General features: G+C 50.8%; 1 protein-coding gene across 21 annotated transcripts in view; it reads right to left on the reverse strand.

Moving 5' to 3' along the window:
* Window positions 1-27,525, reverse strand: part of LOC139752858 (actin-binding LIM protein 3-like) — an 837,860-nt gene that overhangs the window by 338,547 nt on the left and 471,788 nt on the right. For 17 of the 21 annotated variants that reach the window (XM_071668853.1, XM_071668845.1, XM_071668839.1 and 14 more), the window contains one exon: window positions 4,090-4,782. The exons of the other annotated variants lie outside the window; for them this stretch is intronic. In XM_071668853.1, coding sequence (XP_071524954.1) covers window positions 4,090-4,782 — 693 coding nt within the window. The remainder of the gene's footprint in view (window positions 1-4,089; window positions 4,783-27,525) is intronic. 21 annotated transcript variants of the gene reach the window in all.

The following is a 27,525-nucleotide window of genomic DNA, read 5'->3' on the forward strand; positions in this document are numbered from 1 at the left end:
AAAAAGAAAACGTGGTATGTAAGTACTGTTGTGGATGAAAGAACTGGTGGATGAATGGAGTAAACGGAGTGACGAAGTTGTGAATGATGACAACATACATACATTTCAAAATGCTACAGGGTTGTAGGTAAGTAAACTGCAAGAGACAGCGGTCACACTGCAACACTCCCTCCCCGCACGGTACAACAGACGGTCTTGTACGTCCGTCTGTCTCTTCCTGTCAGTCTGCGAAGCTAGTCTGTCTTTTCTTATACAAGTCTGATGGAGCGAGTCTATCTGTCTGTCTGTCCCACACACACACACACACACACACACACACACGAAGGCTTTTAAAATAGTATGATTCATAAGCGAAAGGTCGCTACATGCTCTCTGATACCAGCCAAATCTTCTCAAATTACATTAATGGCGATATAGTGTTCCTAGTAATCAGAGATTATGCAGGAGATAAACAAAGACGTGTGTGTGTGTGTGTGTGTGTGTGTGTGTGTGTGTGTGTGTGTGTGTGTGCTCTCAAGGTAATTATATGCCAGAGTCTGACACTAATTTGATAATTAGTCATTTCTATCCCAGTGACTCTTCTCCTGGAGGTCATTAACGACGATGTTTATTACCTGTTATCTAATCCTGATATATATATAGCATTCGCCTAATCCCGGGTTATAAAGAGGAGGATTATTATATGGTTTATGTCTCTCACTGGAGACGGATCGGGTCTGGCTATATTCCACGACTGTCACTTGTCATTTGGAGCACGACGGTAGGACACTGTGAGCACGACGGTAAGGCACTTTGAGCACGACGTTACGACACTTTGAGCACGACGGTACGGCCCTTTGAGCACGACGGGACGATACTTTGAGCACGACGGTACGATACTTTGAGCACGACGGTACGATACTTTGAACACGACGGTACGACACTTTGAGCACGACGGTTCGACCCTTTGAGCACGATGGTACGACACTTTCAGCACGACGGTACGATACTTAGGTATGATGGCTGTAGACTTTGACCAGACCCTTAAAAGTCAGGTCAAAGGTCATGTCATCATACACAAGGCTCGTACCGTCGTGTTCAAAGGCTCGTTGTGTCGTGTTCAAAGGCTCGTTCCGTCGTGTTCAAATGCTCGTACAATCGTGTTCAAAGGCTCGTACCGTCGTGTTCAAAGGCTCGTACCGTCGTGTTCAAAGAGTCGTACCGTCGTGTTCAAAGGCTCGTACTATCGTGTTCAAAGGCTCGTACCGTCGTGTTCAAAGAGTCGTACCTTCGTGTTCAAAGAGTCGTACCGTCGTCTTCAAAGACTAGTACCATCGTGATCAAAGAGTCGTACCGTCGTGTTCAAAAACTCGTACTATCGTGTTCAAAGAGTCGTACCGTCGTGTGCTAATGCTCGTACTATCGTGTTCACAGGCTCGTACCGTCATGGTAGATGACTCGTCCCGTCGTGATCAAAAGGCACCTCGCACCGCCCTCTTCACACGCTCGTACCGTCGTGCTCAAAGAGGTTAATCTTGTGCGGTGTGTCAGGCGAGAGGCTGGTGAGGGATGAGGTGACGAAGGCTGGCGTGAGCCGACCTCATGATCCCCACCAGTGAAGGATGCGTGGCTTTACGCCTCCCGCCATAGCGCTCCCGCCGTCTGTAATCGGACGGGGCGAAGACCACGGCTGACTCATGGTGGGTGAGAGAGAGAGAGAGAGAGAGAGAGAGAGAGAGAGAGAGAGAGAGAGAGAGAGAGAGAGAGAGAGAGAGAGAGAGACTCGGTCCATACGAAACTCTCCTCCGTGTATGTCGAAATCCAGAGGAGAGAGAGAGAGAGAGAGAGAGAGAGAGAGAGAGAGAGAGAGAGAGAGAGAGAGAGAGAGAGAGAGAGAGAGAGAGAGAAAAAAATAAGACAATCAATAATTATATTTTCCTTGTTGTACGACCATTGACACAATCGCCTTTAAATAGAATCCAACGTCACCTCGCCCCCCCCCCCTCCCTCCACACACACACACACCCTAACAAAGGTGAGCATCTCACACCTGCTTGACAGGCTGGAGGAGGAGGAGGAGGAGGAGGAAGTGGGGGACTGTGGGGTGTGTACACCCTACGCATATGTTATCAGCCGAACACAAAGACCTGACGACTTGTGTCTCCATAAAGCAACGACGTACTATAATTAGTGTTGGCCACGGGGAAAAGAACCCAACTTCTAGTCTTTCTATAAGGGTAAATGTGTGTGTGTGTGTGTGTGTGTGTGTGTGTGTGTGTGTGTGTGTGTGTGTGTGTGTGTGTGTGTGTAGTTGACGTAGGAAAACGATTCCTCTTGTGTTTATATTTACTCGTGACGTACTCACACCACGTGGCTGAGGCCACAGAGAACACTCTCCTGTTGCATTAACTCGGGACCACCGCCCTTCCTGCTTGTAAACACCATTTGAAGGCAATCAAATAATATCGTTTTCTTCATACAGCTGTTGGACAGGGTCATCACCAGTCGACGGACGCCATGTCGGTTGAAGAGGCAAAATGATGAAATCATGATATGTATAAACTGAAAAGAATATATTGAGGGTCTACTCGTGTTCCGAAGGCGCCTGTGGACCCGACTACTGAAATGGAAAAGGGTGTGGTAAGAGAGAGAGAGAGAGAGAGAGAGAGAGAGAGAGAGAGAGAGAGAGAGAGAGAGAGAGAGAGAGAGAGAGAGAGAGAGGGAGAGTCCAGAGAAGGAAGAGAATCCCACAGTTCTAGTGTACAGGGAAAAGAAGGGAGGGGTCATAACGGCTCATCCTCGCGTGGCTGGTGTCCACAGAGAAACTACAGAAACCTCGGCTCCAGATCGTAGTGGGCTGGGACACAGACAGACGACCCCCGCTAAGGGTAGCAGCCGAAATCATACCTGCAGAAGCGAAAGAATGGAAACAACATCATCACCATCATGGACGGAAAAGGAGGTGATTTAGAGACGTGATATCAGGGAAGCTAACGTGGCGGGAAGGGTTCGGTATCCACCTTGCTTCAGACAGAGGGTGGAGGGAGGGCCAACCCAGGTGTACGAGCGGGACTTCAAACTAGGGGGCGGGTGAGACTACTGCAGACATGAAACAGCATCTCAGGAAGAGAAAGCAACTGTAGCACTAACACAATACTTGAATAATGATATGCAAAGTAGGGAGATGTTGTTCTGTGATTTTTACCTTACATCCTGTGTGAGTGTGATGGTTCAGGATTTCCAGAGAATGGACGATATTTTCTTTTTCTTTCTTGTTAATTAGGGTAATTAAATGATTAAAATGGGTTTCCTGCCTCTATAATCATCTGACTGCCTGTCGAGAGTGTGGACCGAGAATTAATCCGTGGATATGTATTGGTTGTGGATGATTAAGGTTGAGACTAATGGTTGTAAGTTATAGCATGTCGTCCACGTCTGCCACCAATTATACACTTGTCAGAATGAACCAATAATCCTTCCACAGATACAGTACCTCACCTGTAGCAGCTCCTTGGAACGTATGGCTCGATTATACACACGGATTAATCACGTAAACAACAACAACAACAACAACAAAACTCTGTATATCTGGGGAAGATTAACACATCCGAAGCGTAAGCTGTATGGGGAAAAGTTTTCTTCTAAGGGGAGGCTGGCTTATATCTGGGGGTCAATAAGGGGGGGAGGATGTAGCGTTACCTTACGCTGTTAGGCTCACACAACACGACATTAACACCCTGCTAGTTCGCCGCAAACTACAGGACTTAATAGCACGAAATGGGTCAACAGTTAATCAGCGGTAGCTCGTGGGACTTGGCCGCTAACGAGGCAGAGCGGCGGCGGCAACACGAGACAGTTATCATCAAGGGTAATCACCCAGTCGGCCAGTTCATTAGCCGGGTGTCACGTGACCTCCGGCTAGTCAACTGCCAAGACTGATGATGAAGCCTTGGAGGGTGCTATAGTTCAGGTGTGGGGAAGGGGGGGTTTAATGGGAGGGAAAGAAGAGGGAGGGTCGGTCGGCTGGCGCACACACACACACGGGGCGTGGGTGGAGGTGGTGAGTGTTGGAGGAGGGATGGGGTGGGTGTGTCCACACCCGCTACCTACAGCGTCGGATGGGTGTGGTGGGGACGGCGGCGGTGGTGATGGTGATGGTGTGGTGGCCGACGCCCATCGTGGCCACGTTACGTGGTAGGCTGCCCGCGGGGCTGCCTGAGGAGGAGGAGGAGGACCTGCCTGCGGCGGGGTCAGGGCCACGACCAGCCTGGGAGCGCGCCGGCCGGACAGGGGCCGCTTCAGGAGCTGGCGCCGAGGAAGATGGTCTACAGGCAGTCGTGGTAGATGCTGCAGTGCTGGCTACAGAAGATGGTGAAGGGGAAGGCGCGGAAGCCGGCGAGGCAGGGGCGACAGAAGAAGGTGAAGGAGTGGCCGCGGAAGAAGGCGAGGCGAGAGTAACGGAAGCAGTGACAGCAGGTGGTGCAAAACTGGCTACAGACGAGGCCGTAACCGCAGGAGACGACGAGGTAATCGCTACAGAAGAAGGCGCAGCAGCAGTCCTCACAGACGTCGGCGAGGTAGTTGCTGCAGGGAATGGGAAGCTAGCGATAGACGGATGAGAAACAGGGACGACTTGAGGCGGAGGAGAAGCAGACACAGAAGGTGAAGCAGACACAGCAGATGAAGCAGACACAGCAGGTGGAGCAGAAGGAGCTGGAGCAACGGAAGACTGGGGAGAGGCGTTGGAGCGAGGAGGTCGCTCAGGCCCCGTGGAGGCCGAGGAAGTCTGTCGCTTACAGCAACCTGCAACATGGAACACATGTTGAATGGCCCTGTACCCAACACGGGACACTTGTACTGCCCTGTGCCTAGCATGGAACACCTGTTGAATGACCCTGTGCCTAGCATGGGACACCTGTTGAATGACCCTGTACCTACCATGGGACACCTGTTGAATGACCCTGTACCTAGCATGGTACACTTGTACTGCCCTGTGCCTAGCATGGGACACCTGTTGAATGGCCTTGTACCTAGCATGGAACACCTGTTGAATGGTCCTATACCCAGCATGGTTCACCTACCATATTGCCATATACCTAATATAGAGCAACTGTATCGCCCTCTGTCCAAAATGATATACGTCAGACAACCGTATATATTCTGAAAGTACTGAGCTAAGGTAACACTATATTCTTTTTACTGTACATTTTTTAGGTTTAATCATAGGTGCATTCATAACAGTCCTCTTAACACTCCTATGCTCAAAAATCTTATGATTAAATTTTAACGTTGTGTTGTTAACAGGATAAACTTGATATGAGCCATACAAATGTTAAATTAACATTAGTATCGTTAGAGGGATAAGAGAGAGAAAAAAACGAAAAGAAGCAAGGGTTCAAGTATCACTTGAAACACCAGAAAAACAAAAGACGATAAAGTGGTTTCGATCTTCCCGCGCTACGATAGCACGAAGAAGCTGGCGGCCCAACGTCTGTCTGGCCTGGCAGGTTAGGTTCGTGCGCTCAAGACCAGTAGGGGATGTGGCAGCTGGCCCTCAGCCTGCAGGGGCGCCGCTCACCACCACCACCACCACCAGCCTGGGCCGTGCAGATGGTGAGGTGGTGGGCGGGTGTTTGTGTTGGTTTACTGCCAACATAAAACATTATCAACAGCGCGAGGCCATTAGGAGTACCACCCACTCTTTGCTCTAACGATCGGCAACCTTGTGGCTTTTTACCGGGGTATTTCTCTACATCTTCGTCGCCCACAACTTCCAAGTTGGATGTGTTTCGTCAGCTGGTTAGAAAAAAAGAAAAAAGAAAAAAGTTCAGTTTGTCTTTCTTGTTCTGTGACCAACAACTCTCTCGCTGGAGGAAACATAACTCCGTATATTCAAGCTCTCTTACCAAAACCTTAATCCAGACTCTTCTCGCGTCCGCCCTCCTTCCGTTCCAAACATTCCACTCCTCCCGTTCCCTCCCCGCACCGCCCCAGAGCAGTAAGCGGCCGGGAAGCCATTTCTTGGAGAAGTCTGGCGGCGTCCACCTCCCTTATATGCCCTATCACCAATGGTCCCCCAGCGCGCCATATGGTCGTGATGGGGTCCGACAGCGTGACGCACACGGAGGAAATACACCAGTTACCCCTCCGTCTGAAACGCTTTTTCTGTACCCTTGAGGCGATAGTCCACATATCGTCTCTCAGCCTCCCTGTTCTTGTCGTCTGCTTGGCCGGCCTTCAGTGCCATGCCTATCGTGTGTTTACACCTTCAAGATATCTTCGCTTTCGTGACTCGAATGATCAAGATAACAGGAACACGTCGGTAAAATAAGCATGTGTTTACAAAGCTCGTCTGTCGTTCCAAGACCGCGAAAATATTGACACTGTAAACGATATACACAGACTGCGAGCCATATCAAGGCTCGGTTTCTGAATGAACGGTAGGGCTGTTGTGGCTGGAGGGAAGGGATAGATAGATAGATAGATAGAGACAGATAGATAGATAGAGATAGATAGAGACAGATAGATAGATAGCTAGATAGATAGATAGAGAGAGAGAGAGAGAGAGAGAGAGAGAGAGAGAGAGAGAGAGAGAGAGAGAGAGAGAGAGAGAGAGAGAGAGAGAGAGAGAGAGAGAGCCGTGTGGTACAGCCCACCGCAGAACGTCCAGTAAGGCATCTTTAAATGAAATATATTCGTGATGGGAAAGTTTCATTTACATTGGGATGTACAGGCGGGTAATGCTGCCATTCCCCCCGTAGTGATGTTATCAAGTTGTGATGTTGTGGTAGTGGCGGCGAGGTAGAGTTGTGGTGTTGTAACGAATGTTATGACTTCGTAATATGGTGGTGGGAATGGGAATGGGCGAATATTCCCGTAGCAACAAGAGACCACATCTCTGGAGGATGCTGGACCCCGTAACTTTCAAGTACTTTCCGCACATGTACAGAGCTACTCTGGGAGTACAAATGTACACTTGCTCAACGACGAGAAGTACAATACACATGTACGTATGTAACTAGATAAGACTTGATAATTAACGACCAAACAGTTAGATTAGAGTGTAAACATTTCCTTTATTGTGAGTGTTTACAACACCAACCCCGTGTGTTCTAAGCTCACGACGCATCAAACCCTACCAGTGTTATAAGGTCAGGTCACAACGACCCTTCCCAGAGTCGTGTCAACGTGAAAGCTTCCATCATTTCTATCGTGTTTCCAACAAGTGTTCTACCTCTGTTAACATCTGTGCTGTGTTGCTGTGTTGAGAGTGGTGTTGCGTGTGTTGTCGAAGCCGGGCGGATGTGTGTGGCGTGTCTGGCGGGTTGCAACACTCAGGAGAGGTCATAACACTGGAGGAGAACCCATTCACAGCCAGCCACGCCAGCAGAAGAGGAGGAGGAGGCCAGAACAATCCCGAAAGACACAAGACTTTGGGAGACCTGAGGTTCTCGCACCACCACCACCACCTTCAGGAGCAGGACTGGGTGACAGCCACTGGGTAACTCCTGGCTTACACCTGGCTTACCCCTCCTCAGTCACTGTTGGAGAGTCAGGTGTACCACTCACCCAGCCAGCCACCACCTAGCCACTGTTGACAGACAGTGTCATACCCTCCACTATCATGGCCTTCTATGACAAGTCTCTCTCTCTCTCTCTCTCTCTCTCTCTCTCTCCCAACACACTAACAAGAGAACTAGTGTTAGGTAACCATACCAACAAAACAATACGACAGTTTATCCAACTCAGATGAAGCAGCTTCGGCTTCTATTGAGTAACGGACACAGTGACTCTTAACTTCCTGAGCACGGCGGTAACGACCCTTGAGCACAGCGGTACGACCCTTGAGCACGACAGTAACAACCCTTGAGCACGCACGACGGCAAGGGCCCTTAGGTACGACGGATCAAGTCAAAGGCCAAGGCATCATACCTGGGGGTCGTACCGTCGTTCTCAAGGGTCGTACGTACTACCGTGATGAAGGGTCGTCCCGGCGTGATGCATAACTGAAAAGGTCTTAGTGGCGTTCGTGTCCATCATGTACACAGTAGTACATCTCACGGGCGAGAGGAACACATCCGTCACAGAGCACATGTGGGAAGGGCTTGAGGCACCAGTGGGAAAGTCTTTCCCAGACACACCAAGTGTCTGGCCTGACCCCATTCCAGCTGTTGACGTCACTGATAATTGGTCGACCCGACCTCACCACCCCTTCCGGGGAGTGGGGGTGGGCAGGTGAAAGGGGATGGGGTGGAAAGGGCTGAGGGAGGGAGCAAGGAAGAAGAAGGGTGAGAAAGTGGAGGACTGCCGGTGAGGGATCATGCAGAATAGGTAAGAAAGAGATGGGGGAAGGTGGAGGGAGAAGTGAGAAATGTGGAATGGGTAAGAGACGGGAAGGGTGTCACAGATGAGAGACGGTGTGGACCTAAGGGCCAAGCGAGGTGGTTCGGCCTTAACACTAAAAACAAAGTCCCCCCTTAAAAGCAGAAGAAAAGAATAACAAAGTAAAGGCTCTCCCCTCCCCAAAAAAAAAAAAAAAATAAAAACTCCACTTCCTCCGGCAACACACCGGACGGAAAACAGGTAGAAAAAAAATACCTTGCAGGATTAATATGCCTGAAGGTGATTTATATAAGAAGGTCATTAGGTAGGATGAACATATAAATGTCGTGGTTCCCATCACCAACGACACGCATCCCTTTACGTTTTGTTACAAAGACAATAGCAAGGGATAAACTTGAGCATCAAACTCTCGATTTATCGTTTTTATTCTTCCTGATGTGTAAAGAATGATACAATAAACCTTTCGTGGTCTCTTAAAGCAGGTGACATGGGTTTATCATTGTTGGTATGTTACCGCAGCGTGTCCAGGGAGAGATCGGTGGGTGAGAAGGTAGCACACTATACCACTACGTTATGATGACTAACTGAATTAATCACCAAGTACGAGAAAGTGACAAGTGATGATCAAGACTAATTTTGAAGACATTAAGTGTTGCTCTGAACAACATATTCTGGAAGCTTGTTCCACACAGTCAGTCATGTCTCTTGTAAAGATATATGTCGTACAGTACAAATTAACTCGATGACTTCTAAGTTTAAAGTCAATTTCCTCTCGCTGGTAGTGGTAGTGCTACTGTAAATAAGTTTTCAATATCGACCTGGTTGAATCCTATCATCGTTTTTAAAACATTATATCAATCTCCGTCGAGAGAGAGAGAGAGAGAGAGAGAGAGAGAGAGAGAGAGAGAGAGAGAGAGAGAGAGAGAGAGAGAGAGAGAGGAGACCAGGGCAGGTGAGAGAGACAGAGAGCTGGTGGTGATGGACAAAGTGAAGGGAGGGGAGGTGACAGTAAAGGCCTGTGAAAGACGGGAGGAGTCAGGTGACAGAAACTGAGGGGGAGACAGGATTCCTCCCTGGGAACGCCAACCTTAGGGATAATGTTATGACCAAAAAGAAATGGTCCTTCCTCTGGCCGAGATATCGTCTAAGTTTAATCGCCCCACTATCGCTATGCTCCCCACAATCCTTAGGTCTTAGAAATGCCCCAATAAAGCCCCCGGTATCTCTAAAAGCTCCCTACAGTTCCACCACCCTACGCAGCCGCTATGCTCCCCACAGCCTCTGGGTCTCTCTGCCACCCCACTAACGCAATGCCTCCCCCTTCCCCACCACCCACCACCATTCCCCTGGTCGGCTCTCCTCCACTGACATACCTCCCACCTGCCACTGGGCGATGAAAACAACGATACATCACAAAACAACTAATCGCCTTTATCAATCACCCGTCACACTCCCTCCGGAAAACCAATCACGTGATCAGCCATGACGAAAGTCTGATAAGACAACGCGAGATGGGGTTACTATCGTGTTATCTCCCACGCTCCCCCATTCCTCCTCCTCTTCCTCCTCCTCCCTCACCCTAGCATACACGAACACACACCCTAGATACGCCCCTCCTACAACAGGGCTGCAGCTCAAGACTAATTAAGGTGACGTCCACCCAGGGTCCCTTCAAACGTAATTCACCGTTCACAAGACCAGACACCAACGTTACCTCACTGTAGCGCTACATGGGCACATCCAAGCACAACCACTCTCTACAGGAGCAGTGATTCATACACGCCTCTCTGTATTACAACAGTGATCCACCTTCGCCCTAACCAGACCACTGCCTCCACACCTCCGGCGCACAGGCCTCCACACATCCGGAGCACAGGCCTCCACACCTCCGGTGCACAGGCCTCCTTAGTTCTGGTCTACAGGACTCCACAGCTCTGGTCTATGGACCTTTACACCTCCGGCGCACAGGCCTCCTTAGTCCTGGTCTACAGGCCTCCACAGCTATGGTCTATGGACCTAAACAGCTCCGGTGCACAGGCCTCCTTAGTTCTGGTCTACAGGCTTCCACAGCTCCAGTGTACAGGCCTCCACAGCTCCAATGTACAGGCCTCCACAGCTCCAGTGTACAGGCCTCCACAGCTCCAGTTTACAGGCCTCCACAGCTCCAGTTTACAGGCCTCCACAGCTCCAGTGTACAGGTATAGGTTGTCCTGTGATATGGCAGGAGGGATGGGGGAAGGGGACTTTAGCGCCTGAGGGTCAGGTTACGGATCTAGGGGTCCGGGTGTTGGCGTCAGGTGTTGGGGCGGGGGGAGACCCGTCACAGCCACGGTGGTGATGCCTAGCGATGTTTCCGGGGTGGTCAAGTCGTTCCTACCGAGCAACACGGGTGTTGAGGGGCTGATTGAAAGTTTAGAATAATGGCACAGAGCTGTACCTAACTAAGTCGCGCTATCATGTCATTCAAAGGAATGTACTTGTCCTCCAAGTATAAACAGACGATGCATTTCCGTGGCAGTGTGTGGGAAGGGTATACAAGGTGAGGGTTGGTGGAGACAAGCACGGAGCGTAGTGCGGTAAGTACAATACACCGACATAGCAGAGCGCTAAGTGGTGGTAGGGCAGGGATCCTAAGTTGGGCCTAGAGACCCAGTAGGTTATTATAATTTCGATTACCAGTGAGACTTTAAAACACATTTCATCTATATACACAAACTCTTCAGCAATGTCAAAAGCGAAGTCCCTAAACGCTCTACACAAGACAGTTTCCTACAGAAGTAAAAAAAAGAAAAAGAAAAAGACCTGGGGGTGTGAGGTGATTTTCGTAGCATCAACACAATAACACAAAAGTTCCTTTAGGGAAGATGTGATTGGACAACGAGTCTACGACCACATCTGGCGGAGCCGCACCCTCGACGGTGTATAGAGGGACATAGAGGGGAAACTGCAGGGGAAGAGCCACGGTCTCTGGGGCTTTGGCAGACCAGTTTTCAGTAAGTTATGCTCCTCCTCTCACTCCCCGGCACGAGGAGGACGAAGCCCTGACAGAAATAACAGAACCTTTTACAAAAATCAAGCGGGAAGCTAAGAAACATTCCCTAAGAGGTCTTACACAACACGAAAATTTTTACACCTTTCTTGGAAATGAAAGGCTTTCAACACGATCGACTGAGCTTCGACAAAACAGTAATACTTCGTAAGTCTGATCAAAACGACAACATTTTGCGAGGTAGGCGAGGCAGCCGTGGGAGAAAGCAGACAACACACAGTCGACGCAGCCTAGCACAGATGACGCTACCACACACACTCTCTCTCGTCTACCCTTGCCTCCTGGCTGGTCCTTCTCATTCAGACAAACCTTCATTGCTACCTCACATTTTATTATCAGTAACAACCAACACGCATATATTTCTTCCCTCCTACTCCTACTGACAACACCAAATAAGCAATTGCAAGGCGTATAGTTTGACCCCAGTGGTTTTCTTAATTCAAACCGATCTTATTACATAAAGACAAGAATGGCATGTCATATCTAAGATGTCAGAGATTAGATCAACTCAGTGTAACATTCGTCTTAAATGAATGATACTGAGGGGGTTCAGTCAGTCCCCTAGCCTCTAGAACAGATTCCTTGTAAGTTTGTAATGCATAACCTGGATGTTCTTTTCTTTTTTTTTACATTACTAATTCTCAAATCCAGTATGTGTTTTCATTAATCTATCTTTGCTTTTATTAGCGGTAATTGCTAGGTTTTGTTCACGTCATAAAGGATCAGTGGGTGTGAGGTACGAGATCTAGGCTGTAGAGGGATTAGAACACTCAGACGTGCACCAGAACACTTCCTACCCAGCTTAGGAATTCGCAGTACGAACAGAAAATGTTTATACCTGTGAAATGATCGAAATTTTTAAATGCCACATATATATATATATACGTGACTAACGCATGCACGGAGACACTTTACAGATATGGTACTGATAAGGAGAAGTGCGGGGAACTGATAAGAAGTTCTTAGATAAACGCCAGCTTGTTAAGACTGTGTTGGAGGAGGGGAAACGCTACAGTGATTTTAAGTCGAACGCGAGCACGCTGAGTGTGAGAGGGTCAGGTTAGCCAGACAGACATTTCTATTCTCAGATGGTTTCCTCCGCATCGCTGAGATGAAGGTTTACGATACAGTGGCGCCCAGGGGCCAGTGCTGGCCACACATCAGATCAGGAATGATTTCGGGTAACCAGATGTCCAAAGAGACGCCCCTGCACTTCCGGATAAAAATACCTGAACTGTCTCGCCTCACAGCCACTGCTCCCACACCCTCTACCCCACCTCCAGTCTCTCCTCACCCTCCCTAACCGCTCCTTCCCTCCGTCCCCAGCCGGCCGGGGCCGGGCGGTGAGGGGGGGGCGGCACGAAGCAACGGAGGAGCCCCCTCGCCACTAGCACCCAGACACAGAGGGTGCCGGCCAGCTTCTATATTTGGCCCTGTGCCACACCGCTACTACGGTAACTACAGCGGTCCAGCCCCGCCCCGCTCCGGGCCCTGCCCCACACCCAGCCACGGTCACTGCCCGTCCTCAGCGGGGCGGGGCAGTGACAAGGACGATAAGGCTGCCTCCACAACGACCTTCCTGGCAGACATCACCGTCAGGCTGTAAATCCCAGTAAACCGTAGCAAGTGGTGGGGTGGGGCAGGGGTGGGGCAGGGGTGGGGCGGTAGCAGGACAAGACTGAATGGCCCGGGAACACTGACTGGTGCCCGGCGGAGGGGCGTCGGGGGTAGGAGGGGCGTGGTCCTAACATTTATACTACCAGACAAAGGGAAGGAAGCAGGTGAGGGCGACCGGCCACGCCAGGAGACCCCACGACTCCGACAGGAAGTGCGTAAATAAGACAGGAAACGGTGGAGGGGGCTGAGGGTGAGGGGCGGGGGGGCGCCGGTCCATCATGCACCGGTGGACCAGGATCAAGACTGATCACGTGGGAGGTCAACACGTGCCGTACACGGAGGGTGACACTGGGAAGTGTGGTGGGTCAGGTGGAACGTGGGTGTAAGGTGCCCCCAGGGTGTAGTCAGACGAGGTACGGCTCTACTACACCAGCCACGACCCTGTACCAGCTACATCCCTACACCAGCTACATCCCTACACCAGCCACGTCCCTGCACCAGCCACGACCCTACACCAGCCACGACCCTGCACCAGCCACGACCCTACACTACCAACGACCCTGTACCAGCACGACCCTACACCAGCCACGACCCTACACTACCAACGATCCTGTATCAGAACGACCCTGCACCAGCCACGACCCTACACTACCAACGATCCTGTATCAGAACGACCCTGCACCAGCCACGACCCTACGCCAGCCACGACCCTGCACCAACCACGAACCTACACTACCAACTACCCTGTACCAGCACGACCCTACACCAGCTACATCCCCACACCAGCCACGTCCCTACACCAGCCACGACCCTGCACCAGCCTCGACCCTACGCCAACCACGACCCTACACCAGCCACGACCCTACACTACCAACGACCCTGCACCAGCCACGACCCTGCACCAGCCACGACCCTGCACCAGCCACGACCCTGCACCAGCCACGACCCTACACCAGCCACGACCCTACACCAGCCACGACCCTGCACCAGCCACGGCCCTACATCAGCCACGGCCCTACACTACCAACGACCCTGTACCAGCACGACCCTACACCAGCTACATCCATACACCAGCCACGACCCTACACCAGCCAACATCCTGCACCTAAACGACCCTGTACCACCCACGACCATGCACCAGCCACCATCCTGTACCAACACGACCCTACACCAGCTATAACCATACGCCGGCCACGACCCTATCCAGGTACGTTCCTGCCTCAGGTACGACCCTACCCAAAGAACGATCCTATAGATACCAACCTACCCAAGGAACGACCTTTTACCTAGTACGACCCTACACCAGGTGCGACCCTACACCAGGTACGACCCTACACCAGGTACGACCCTGTACCACCCAGCCAGACCTCCCTCACGAGCAACACGAGACTAAGAATATTTATAGGCGTGGGTGTCGAGTTGTGCTGGCAGGTCGCCATTACCAGCCACACCCATCTCCACCACCAGCCACACCCATCTCCACCACCAGCCACACCCATCTCCACCACCAGCCACACCCATCTCTACCACCAGCCACACCCATCTCTACCACCAGCCACACCCATCTCCACCACCAGCCACACCCATCTCCACCACCAGCCACACCCATCTCCACCACCAGCCACACCCATCTCCACCACCAGCCACACCCATCTCCACCACCAGCCACACCCATCTCCACCACCAGCCACACCCATCTCCACTACCAGCCACACCCATCTCCACCACCAGCCACACCCATCTCCACCACCAGCCACACCCTTCTCCACCACCAGCCACACCCTCCACCACCAATCACACCCATCTTCACCACTAGCCACACCCATCTCCACCACCAGCCACACCCTCCACCACCAATCACACCCATCTCCACCACCAGCCACACCCTCCAACACCAATCACACCCATCTTCACCACTAGCCACACCCATCTCCATCACCAGCCACACCCTCCAACACCAGTCACACTCATCTTCACCACCAGCCACACCCTCCACCATCAGCTACACCCATCCCCACCAAGGGCCACACCCATCTCCACCACCGGCCACACCCTCCACCACCAGTCACACCCTCCACCATCATCCACACCCATCTCCACCACCAGCCACACCCTCCACCATCAGCTACACCCATCCCTACCAACACCCACACCCATCTCCACCACCAGCCACACCCTCCACCAGAAGTCACACCCATCTCCACCACCAGCCACACCCTCCACCATCAGCTACATCCATCCCCACCAACAACCTCACCCATCTCCACCACCAGCCACACCCATCAACACCATCAGCCACACCCTCCACCACCAGTCACACCCGTCTCCAACACCAGCCACACCCATCTCCACCACCAACCACACCCTCCACCACCAGCCACACCCATCTCCACCACCAGTCACACCCTCCACCACCAGTCACACCCATCTCCACCACCAGTCACACCCATCTCCACCACCAGCCACACCCATCTCCACCACCAGCCACACCCATCTCCACCACCAGCCACACCCTCCACCATCAGCTACACCCATCCATACCAACACCCACACCCATCTCCACCACCAGCCACACCCTCCACCAGAAGTCACACCCATCTCCACCACCAGCCACACCCTCCACCATCAGCTACATCCATCCCCACCAACAACCTCACCCATCTCCACCACCAGCCACACCCATCTACACCATCAGCCACACCCTCCACCACCAGTCACACCCGTCTCCAACACCAGCCACACCCATCTCCACCACCAACCACACCCTCCACCACCAGCCACACCCATCTCCACCACCAGTCACACCCATCTCCACCACCAGTCACACCCTCCACCACCAGTCACACCCATCTCCACCACCAGCCACACCCATCTCCACCACCAGCCACACCCATCTCCACCACTAGCCCCACCCGTCTCCACCAACCACTCCCTCCTCTAACACTATCATACCCATCTCCATTAACCATACCCAACACTCCACCACCAGCTGCACCCTACTCCACAACTATTACCATCCTACAAAATCATCTCCACCATCACCAACACCTGCAGCTATACTCATCTCCAACACTACCACCACCAGCCACACCCATCTCCACCATCACCACCTATAACCCACTCACATCAAAACGCCACTGCCACTTACACCACTTTTCACCAGACACACCTGCCACCACCAACCACACCCTCCGCCACCAGCCCCACCTACCACAACCCTCCCACATCACCACTGATCACGAGTGACCACCACCATCTAAAACTACCACACACACACACACACACACACACACACGAGTGACAGCTTACACACACAGACGTGAATCTTGTCTCTTTTATCATCACGGACGTCTTGTTTATAACAGCAAAACACATCTCACTTGGCCATTCACGTTCACATGATCCACCTCTCTCTCTCTCTCTCTCTCTCTCTCTCTCTCTCTCTCCTGGTCACTCGGGGATGATGTGGCCTGGGTCTTTTGACCTAACCCCTTTAGGGTCAGGTGTATTTCACCCTCCTCCCCCCGGGGTCATCGCATACTTACGTAAAGACGTGGTCAAGGGTCGTATCGGAGTTCATAGGTCGTGGCGTTTGGGGGTCAATGGTCGTACCGTTGTGGTCAAGGGTCGTACCGTTGTGATCAAGGGTCGTATCATTAAGGTCTAGGGTCATACTGCTGTGGTCAAGGGTCGTATCATTGTTGTCAAGGGTCTTACTGTTGTGGATAAGGGTCGTATTATTAAGATCAAGGGTCGTACCGTTGTGGTCAAAGGTCGTATCATTAAGGTCAATGGTCGTATCATTGCGGTCAAGGGTCGTACCGTTGTGGTCAAGGGTCGTACCGTTGCGGTCAAGGGTCGTACCGCTGTAGTCAAGGGTCGTAACGTTGTGGTCAAGGGTCGTACCGCTGTAGTCAAGGGTCGTATCGTTGTGGTTAAGGGTCGTATCCTTGTGGTTAAGGGCGATGGAGAAAAAAGAAGAAGACAGTGATGAAGCTGATTAGATTCATGTGAATGAGGCAGTTAGTGTGTGTGTGTGTGTGTGTGTGTGTGTGTGTGTGTGTGTGTGTGTGGCAGCCTCAATGGAGGTGTGTGGCGGCCATTCATCAGCTGGATGGATGAGACGTGTTTACGTGTATCAGCTGACGCTCACCACCTCCCGCCTCCTGGTGCAGGAAGAGGAGGAGGAAGAGGAGGAGGAAGAGGAACCCTACCTTCCCACTCTCCCACCTCTCTCTCTCTCTCTCTCTCTCTCTCTCTCTCTCTCTCTCTCTCTCTCTCTCTCTCTCATCTCTACCTAGACCTAGATCTCATGGAGATGAGGCATGAGGCAGGTCCAGCGCGTAGCGCAACCCCCCTCCCCCCAAAGAGAGAGAGGGAGAGAGAGAGAGAGAGAGAGAGAGAGAGAGAGAGAGAGAGAGAGAGAGAGAGAGAGAGAGAGAGAGAGAGAGAGAGAGAGAGATCCTCCCACGATAGGCTCATGAAGTCAAGAGAACCACCACAGGACATGGCTTGGGTGTAAGCGAGAGATATACACCCAGACCCCAAGTGTACACCTGCGCATACACAGAAGGTATACTGAGAGCTTGCTGCCACTAGGGTGTAGCGAAGGGGGTGGTCCCTCCCACAACACCCCCCTCCTCTCCCCCTCACCAGTACACCCACATCATAATTACAATCACCAAGTAATTAAGATCAAGAGATAACAACCGCTGGGACCCCACCCTCAATGTCCTTTATGAGGAGCTAAATATAAGCAGCAGCAGCGGCGGTGGCTGGCAATGACACCCCTCTGGGCTGGTGCAGGACTGAACACGGTCCTCTGTTGTCACGTGTTTCACCAGGATGATCAGGGGGAGATGTGGCACACACACACACACACACACACACACACGACAGGATATGATGAGGATCTCTGACCGAGTTGATGACTGAACATTTTTTTTTTACATTATACGCTTAAACGAGGATAATAATAATAACAACAACTATAATAATAATAATAATAATAATAATAATAATAATAATAATAATAATAATACATAATATCAGTATCAATATATAGGATAATGATAATAATAATAATAATGATAATAATAAGGAAGAAGAAGAAGAAGTACGGGATATAACTCCAGTTGTACAAGTCTGATTTAATAAGAATATTGGAAACGTGAGGTGGGAGATTGTAGGGCGAGTGAGTTCTGCTAACCTCAGGGGTACAGGTTCAGAGCACCTTGAACACCCCAGGGGTGGGGGAGTTAGAGCACCCTGAACACCCCAGGGGTTGGGGAGTTAGAGCACCCTGAACACCCCAGGGGTTGGGGAGTTAGAGCACCCTGAACACCCCAGGGGTTGGGGAGTTAGAGAACTCTGAACACCCCAGGGGTGGGGGAGTTAGAGCACCCTGAACACCCCAGGGGTGGGGGAGTTAGAGCACCCTGAACACCCCAGGGTGGGGGAGTTAAGAGCACCCTGAACACCCCAGGGGTGGGGGAGTTAGATCACCCTAAACACCCCAGGGGTGGGGGAGTTAGAGCACCCTAAACACCCCAGGGGTGGGGGAATTAGAGCACCCTAAACACCCCAGGGGTGGGGGAGTTAGAGCATCATGAACACCCCAGGGGTGGGGGAGTTAGAGCACCCTGAACACCCCAGGGGTGGGGGAGTTAGAGCACCCTGAACACCCCAGGGGTGGGGGAGTTAGAGCACCCTGAACACCCCAGGGTGGGGGAGTTAGAGCACCCTAAACACCCCAGGGGTAGGGGAGTTAGAGCACCCTAAACACCCCAGGGGTGGGGGAGTTAGAGCACCCTAAACACCCCAGGGGTGGGGGAGTTAGAGCACCCTAAACACCTAAGGGTGGGGGAGTTAGAGCACCCTAAACATCCCAGGGTGGGGGAGTTAGAGCACCCTAAACACCCCAGGGTGGGGGAGTTAGAGCACCCTAAACACCCCAGGGGTAGGGGAGTTAGAGCACCCTAAACACCCCAGGGGTGGGGGAGTTAGAGCACCCTAAACACCCCAGGGGTGGGGGAGTTAGAGCACCCTAAACACCCCAGGGTGGGGGAGAGTTAGAGCACCCTAAACACCCCAGGGGTAGGGGAGTTAGAGCATCATGAACACCCCACGGGTGGGGGAGAGTTAGAGCACCCTAAACACCCCAGGGTGGGGGAGTTAGAGCACCCTAAACACCCCAGAGATGGGGGATATAAAGCATCCTATACACCCCAGGGGTTGGGGGGTTAGGAGCACCCTGGGCCAGAGGTGATGGAGGGGGTGTAGCAAGGCGAGGCTGACCGAGTTCTTCTGAGGTGAAGGACCTCACCTCCCACACCATAGCTAACCACGGCACACACCAAGAGGGGCCGGCCGGCCTTACCAAGGGACGTAGGAGGCAATCCATGTCTTTCGGACCTACCCAGCCCAAAGGCCGTGTGAGTTTTTGCCATCACCTGGCGTTCCTCCCCGTCCGCTAACTTTTCACATCTTCCACGGAACTTCCTTAGGGTCAATTCTGAGCTAAACTTGGCAGGATTACCAGGTGGTCAGTCCCCCCCCCCTTCCAAAGCTGTGTTCGGGGACGTGAACTTGATCAAAGATGGAGGGAGGGAATTATTAGAATAAATGCAGAGACGACCAACGAAACTAATTTTGTCACTTACGAACAAAGACTCAGAGAACGCAAAATAATTCTCCCTTAAAAAGTCCAGATTCCAAGAACTAATAAAAGAATCTTTAAAGTCCAGATTCCAAGATCTAATACAATTTTCTAAGACGAAATAATCCCGGAAATATAACACGAAAACTTTTGTACATTACACAGAGATTCAACCCCCAATAATGGAGGAAGGAAAGTGAAAGTAAAGGGGACATAATGGCAGTGTGGGGTCAAGATTTTATACGAGCTGTGGAAATGTAGAACACTGAAATCAATTACACCAGATGTAGTAAACACGAACACTACCACCAGCTTCACATCAATGTTAGACAGATCCTCTAATGATTATCTCTCATTAATAAGTATATCTGTTCCATCCTGGAAAAAATAGATTTCAAGCTATTCAAAAATATGTACATCCTTTTTTTATCACAGTCGCGTCAGGTTTGAGCCTCCTCACCTCAAAAATCCTGCTACAGTCAGTTAGAAAGTTTACCCGTTCACATATTCCTATGGAATATCCAAAGCAGTTTCCTCTTCCCACATTACATGATGTTCCATCTCATATTTTCCCCTCCCCGTGTTTGCTATTGAGCCGGAGGGAGAGGTGGGTTGGGGTTGTACCTTCCGCTTTACTAGCTATTAATAAAAATCTGAACTAAGGATATTACTGCAGTCATCCCAGCAGACAACCTCGTCATGGAACCGTCAGGTCTCCTGTTATCTGTTCTTCTCACGTTCGACTCCCACTATAATCCACTCACCACCATTCTAGATGGTCACTGTTGCTCAAAAAGCTTTCTTCTTCTTCAAATAGCCCAAATTTCATCATTCTAAGACAGACCTGACTCAAATATGAACTGAAACTACACGATAATGAGTACTATTAAGAGGTAATAATTCTTTCTGTGTGAAATTAATAGCTCTTCTAAGTCTTACCGATCATGCAAATTAGTTTCATGTCAAAAAAAATTCCATGAAAACGTCGCGTGAGCGATCCCGGCCTTATGTGAACCTCTAACGATCATGTAATCGTGTCAGACGGTACACGGTAATGTAACTCGGGTAGGACGGTACGACCTCTGAAGGCCTTTGACCTTTATAGGTAAGGTCAAAGGTCGTGGCCAGGATACTCGAGAATAGTGTTGTCATACTTATGGTACGAGACAGCTGCCACAGATAACCTAATTAGCTCCACCTGCCAACCACTGCATCCTCACATTCACACACACACACACACACACACACACACACAGCTACAACATTCTCGTCCTAACACTTCATTGGTGCATGACACAGATGTCCTGTGGTGAACAGACGCCAGCAGAGCCACCCTACAACCCCTGCCGCCAACGGACACCCAAGAGATGCACAGAGCCAGCCCACAAGGGCCCATACCATCAACCAACACACACAACCCATCCACAACCTCTCCTGCCAACAAGCAACCTCTAGAGACACCTCAGAGCCAACCCACAAACCTCCCTCCCACCCTTAACCCCAGCCACTAATAGACACCCCCACACATGCCAGACCATTGACATCCTTCCTACCCCAGAAGATCGTCACGAGTAATGACTAAATTGCAGACGTGGTGCGCTGGAGCACGTGTGGTATGAGGGGTGGTGGCTGCTGGCCCCGCCTCACGCGACGCAGACCAGACATCACCTGCTGCCCCGCCACACACGGGGCACTGGTGACTGTGTGGACAGACAGACAGACCCTTCCTCCAGCAGTAGGCAGAACACAAGCAGTCCTCCCGTATCATTACGAGGAGCCCTAACACCATGGACAGTTGAGAGAGACCTGGGTATGGGAACAGGTCAAGTTCTACCACACTCAAGTCTTCCCTCATGATGGTTCACTAAATATACATATAATCTTGACAGTAAAGTGGGTCATGTCTCCCGGGGTTGCTGAAGTGGGCCACGGCATTGCCTTCTTGTCTCAATGGCAACGGAGTCACCATGGAATGATGACACAGGCCTCTACATTCGAGCACATAAGTGCTATATGCTTGCACACTAGTGCTATATTCTAAGCACACTAGCGCTACATTCTAACACACTAGAGTTAGCTACAGTCTGGACAAACCAGTGCTATATTCAAGCACACTTAAGGGTGCTATATCTAACGCCCTGATCGTCTTCAAGGGTAGCACTGTGCCGAAGACAGACAACAAATAGACCCAGAACTGTTCTGACGTGGGTAACAACACGCCCGACCTCTGCTTAATAAAGGTGGCACAGTGCAGTTAGCGGTAAGGTGAGTCCCCCCCCCCCCGGGGGTTGTAAGCCGCAGGGGCACGGTACTGGTTTGGTTACTTAACTGCAGGTGGGGGGAGGTAAGAAGGCAGGAGGAGGAGGGAACACTACAGCAGTTGATAACTGTCTTGGTTATCATCGCCTTGACCTAATACGACCACTCAAACCTCAACATAAAAGCCATATACACGATACGTGTAAGGGACATGTATGTCTATTCTTGGATTCGATTTGCTTTCAAGAGCTTTCAGGTCGTCCAGCCCCACACACATTTATAGCTTGAGTCAAACACGCCAAGTTCTGCAATTGATTCTTGCAAAGTCACGCAACCCGCCTTGCTCATGTCTCCTTACAATTGAGCTGTCGTACCTTGAGTGGTAAGTTACTGTACCCCAACAGCTGTCGTCTATCGTACACACGATGCCGTACTTTATAGGTTAAGGCTGAGTTCTTCTGCAGTGGGTACATGGGTGCAGTTACATGTCACTGGTAATATCTAAAAAAAAAAAAAATTATCAAAACCCGAATTAGGTTTGTAGCGTTATCTCAGAGAGAGAGAGAGAGAGAGAGAGAGAGAGAGAGAGAGAGAGAGAGAGAGAGAGAGAGATTTAACCCTACATCTACTGTTTTTAACTCGACGTCAACAGGCTGGGAATGCAAAGAAAATGGAACGACAATGGAGACGGGTCGGCCCTGTGTGTGTGTGTGTCTCTGTCTCTCCAGTCGGACACGTTCGTCAACATGGAGTGACGTCACCAAAACTCACACTAAGACGTCCACCGTGACGCCACACAGCAACACCGACGACAGGCGACGTCACGGTGGCTCGAGATGAGGATCACCAGTTGATACCGCACGTTCGTCAAGCAATGGTCTGCACTCTGGACCAGTGACGCACATATGTCAACAACAGTGACGTCAGGCGGGTGGCTGCAGCGTCTGGCGGATGTATACAATCCTGTTTGTTGCAAACATCTATGATCTGTTAAGATTTACTCTCTCTCTCTCTCTCTCTCTCTCTCTCTCTCTCTCTCTCTCTCTCTCTCTCTCTCTCTCTCTCTCTGGTTTCCCCACCTCAGGTTTATCTTTGATCTGAATTCATGCCGCAAGAGCGGCGGGTTTAATGCGCCGTTCCTACCCCCATCTAGCGGCCGGCGGCGCAAAATAAGGATACAAGGCAGACAAAAAAAAAGGTCCAGGGACTCGGGCCTCGGTGATGTATCTACGCTGAAACACCAGGCAGGATAGATGTCAAAGGACACTACTAAAGGTGATTCTTAATCCAACACAGGAGATATAACTGACTTCTGTATGAGATTTGAAACACGACGACTGGCAGATGGCGGCTGTAGGAACTACGGGGTCGGGCGTACGATGCATCGCCGGGGCAAATACTTTTACTATGACCTGCGAACACTGACCCCGCCTTAAGGGATACCCACCAACGAATTATGAAAGTCCTTCTTAAGTCTGGATAGTCAAAATGGAGAAAGGGCTGGCGAAAAAAAAAGCTGTATGACAAATTTAACTTAAAAAGATATATATGAATATTAAAGAGTCGAACGTCCACACAGGTGGAAGAGATAGATAGTTGAAGTTGAGGAATCTATCTGGGATGAAGATATCTTAAAATGAGACAGCAAGAGGAACCCATGATCACCAGTGGGATGACTGAGTGCACAGAGGTGGTGGGAATGGAGATATTATCCTCACTCGATAAGCACTTTAATATATTCGGAAGTTAATATCTCTCGTGTAACCCACCCGGGCATGGGTTCGCAGAGGAGTGATTTGAGAGGCTACGTAACCCGACCCAACCCGGGGCACTACTCGTGAAGGGGGTAGAGATAATGATGATAGACAAGAGAGGGTACATGGAAACCATGAGCCACACCGGTACGTGTGTGAACGTTAAACACGATCAACCAGCGACGTACACCTGACAAGGACTGTGCATGATGACCCCATGACAGAGGCAGAACACACACACACATTCCCTCACCATAACTGATCCTTTGCTCTCTCTCACCACGGAGGCGCGTCGCTCGCCCTTCACTGCTCCCACGGAAGTGACCGACCGTTAAATATTTGCCCAAAGATCGTACCGTTGACGGACTGTTTTCCCGTTAATGAACCGTTTCCCTCACCCACCTCTCCCCTCCCCACCATTACCGGATCCCAAGGTGGCCCCTGGGGTGTTGACAGGGAGGGAATGGGCGTGGGGGGATATCAGCACCATCAGGGAGGTATTTCACCATCCCGTGTGGTCGGTGTCTCGACCTGGCAGAGGATGTATATAATTTCTATACTGAAGGTAAACAATTGAAGATGATTTCATCTACTTTCGTATCGAATGAAGATTTGGTCTCCCACTCACCTTCATTTCTTAAAGGCTAGATTAAGTTAGGGTACGATAGGTTGAGTTAGGTAAGGCAAGGTAAGGTAAGGTTAGGTTAGGTTAGCTTAGCTTAGGCCAGCTCAGGCCAGGGTAAATTATATGGGTATGTGGGTATATGGGTATGTTTGAAGGAATAGTGGTTCCAACAATGTTGTATGGTTGCGAGGCGTGGGCTATGGATAGAGTTGTGCGCAGGAGGATGGATGTGCTGGAAATGAGATGTTTAAGGACAATGTGTGGTGTGAGGTGGTTTGATCGAGTAAGTAACGTAAGGGTAAGAGAGATGTGTGGAAATAAAAAGAGCGTGGTTGAGAGAGCAGAAGAGGGTGTTTTGAAATGGTTTGGGCACATGGAGAGAATGAGTGAGGAAAGATTGACCAAGAGGATATATGTGTCGGAGGTGGAGGGAACGAGGAGAAGAGGGAGACCAAATTGGAGGTGGAAAGATGGAGTGAAAAAGATTTTGTGTGATCGGGGCCTGAACATGCAGGAGGGTGAAAGGAGGGCAAGGAATAGAGTGAATTGGAGCGATGTGGTATACCGGGGTTGACGTGCTGTCAGTGGATTGAATCAAGGCATGTGAAGCGTCTGGGGTAAACCATGGAAAGCTGTGTAGGTATGTATATTTGCGTGTGTGGACGTATGTATATACATGTGTATGGGGGGGGGGGTTGGGCCATTTCTTTCGTCTGTTTCCTTGCGCTACCTCGCAATCGCGGGAGACAGCGACAAAGGAAAAAAAAAAAAAAAAAAAAAAAAATATATATATATATATATATATATATATATATATATATATATATATAAAATGTAAGTGAAAAGTGAAATTGGAAACAGGCTTGTTTGCTGCCAGTCGTTAGTGAGCGATGCATCCACTTCCCGACTGGCAAACAATGGCAACAATAACATTTCCATAATTGACTTACATATACCTCCGTGCACGACAGTACGACCCTTGTGTACGACGGTACGACCCTTATGCACGACTGGACGACCCTTGTGCACGACGGTACGACCTTGTGCACGACGGGACGACCCTTGTGCACGACGATACGACCATTGTGTACGAACGTATGACCCTTGAATACGACGGTACGATCCTTGGATACGACGGTACGATCCATGAAAAATGATGGCTGGCCTGACTTTTAGCCTTCTTCTTAAAGGTCAGGTCAAGCTATTATAACCTACGTACCGTTATACAGAAGGGGTGTAAGTGTACCGTCGTGTGGAAGGGGTGTTAGTGTACCGTCGTGTTGAAGGGGTGTTAGTGTACCGTCGTGTTGAAGGGATGTTAAGTGTACCGTCGTGTTGAAGGGGTGTTAAGTGTACCGTCGTGTTGAAGGGGTGGTAGTGTACCGTCGTGTTGAAGGGGTGTTAGTGTACCGTTATGCTGAAGAGGTGTAAGTGTACCGTCGTGTTGAAGGGGTGTTAAGTGTACCGTCGTGCTTAAGGATGGTACAGATGCGCTAAAAAAAAAAAAAAAAACTTTATAATGAATTATAAGGAAACTTTATTGATCAAGCCTCTCTCTCTCTCTCTCTCTCTCTCTCTCTCTCTCTCTCTCTCTCTCTCTCTCTCCACCGAGCCCATTGCTCAGCCACAAGACATACGTTACTGGCTGTCCTCAGTTAGTGACCGGGACTCACCACAGCTGTGGACGGATCGGCAGCAGCCCGGCGTGGCGCTACGGCGGGCGGGAGAGGTTGAAGCCACAGACGGGGGGGGGCGGGGCCCCCGGGAGCCTCTCCCCACGTCCGAAACCGGAAACAAAACAAAACAAAAAAAAGAAGTAACGATTTAACCATCAAAACGATCGTTCCGTGAATCGGGTGAGCCGTGTGTCACTCGACTTCATCATCTCAGGAACAGGGGGTTCGAATACCCACACGCGCGATCCCTGATCTTAACACCACTTTCAACCCAGAGAGAGAGAGAGAGAGAGAGAGAGAGAGAGAGAGAGAGAGAGAGAGAGAGAGAGAGAGAGAGAGAGAGGCTGACCTAGCGTGACTTATGACCTATCATGCAATTATTGACTCTCTGGGGGTCCTAGAGGTACCGGTTTAATCTTAAGCCCACATGACTTGTCAAACACTACTGGGGAGGAACTGATACTGGGGAGGTCACCAGGTGATGACAGGTCACGCCTTGTTACGCTAAGCACGTGGAGGTTTGGCTCTTGGCCTAGCTTGCAGGGTGGGTGAAGGTGGGTGGCACCAGGGAGAGGAAGGTGGGCAAGGACCAGCTGGGGGAAGGGTGGGCAAGGACCAATTGGGAAGGGTGGGCAAAACCCAGCTGGGAAGAGTGGGCAAGGACCAGCTGGGAAGAGTGGGCAAGGACCAATTGGGAAGGGAGGGTAAAACCCAGCTGGGAAGGAGGGTGGGCAAGGACCAGCTGGGGGAGGGTGGGCAAGGACCAATTGGGAAGGGAGGGTAAAACCCAGCTGGGAAGGAGGGTGGGCAAGGACCAGCTGGGGGAGGGTGGGCAAGGACCAACTGGGAAGGGTGGGGCAAAAACCAGCTGGGAAGGGTGGGCAAAACCTAGCTAAGGAAGGGTAGGCAAGGACCAATTGGGAAGGGTGGGCAAAACCCAGCTAGGGAGGGTGGGCAAGCACCAGTTAATTGGGGAGGGGAGCTAAAGACCAGTTGGGAAGGGTGGGCAAAGAAAAACCAGCCAGAGTGAAGGTGGGCAAGGACCAACTAGGGATGGGTGGGCAAGGACCAACTAGGGATGGGTGGGCAAGGAACCATCTGGGAAGATCGGTGGGGGTGGTTGGTATGTGTGTGGTGGTGGTGGTGGTGTTTGCCTCCAACACCGCTAGAGTCCGCCATGCCTCTCTCCAACCCCCCACCCTAGAAGCCAGTCAGTCAGCCACTCCTGCATGATGTCATGCAGGGCACCACCCACTTCTATAAAGCCTGGTTCACTTAATGTTTATACTTTCGCGGCTCCCCAAACATCTTGCGCCCTCCGCCCCCCCACTCCAGCAAAAACATTCACTATCAAACATGAGCAAACATCATTTATCACTTCTTCAAATTAACGTCTTCAGCGGATGTTGGGTATCACGTTAATAGGGGAAAAAATATATATATATTTATTAACTGAATATATATAGATATTAAATATCCAATTTGATATTTAGTTCACCAACGAACGCTAGTTCTCTGAGGTTGTGTCTAGACGCTTAATGAACGTACCGTCGTGCTCAGAGGTC

This window comes from Panulirus ornatus, chromosome 13, assembly GCF_036320965.1.
Source record: "Panulirus ornatus isolate Po-2019 chromosome 13, ASM3632096v1, whole genome shotgun sequence".
NCBI lineage: Eukaryota > Metazoa > Arthropoda > Malacostraca > Decapoda > Palinuridae > Panulirus > Panulirus ornatus.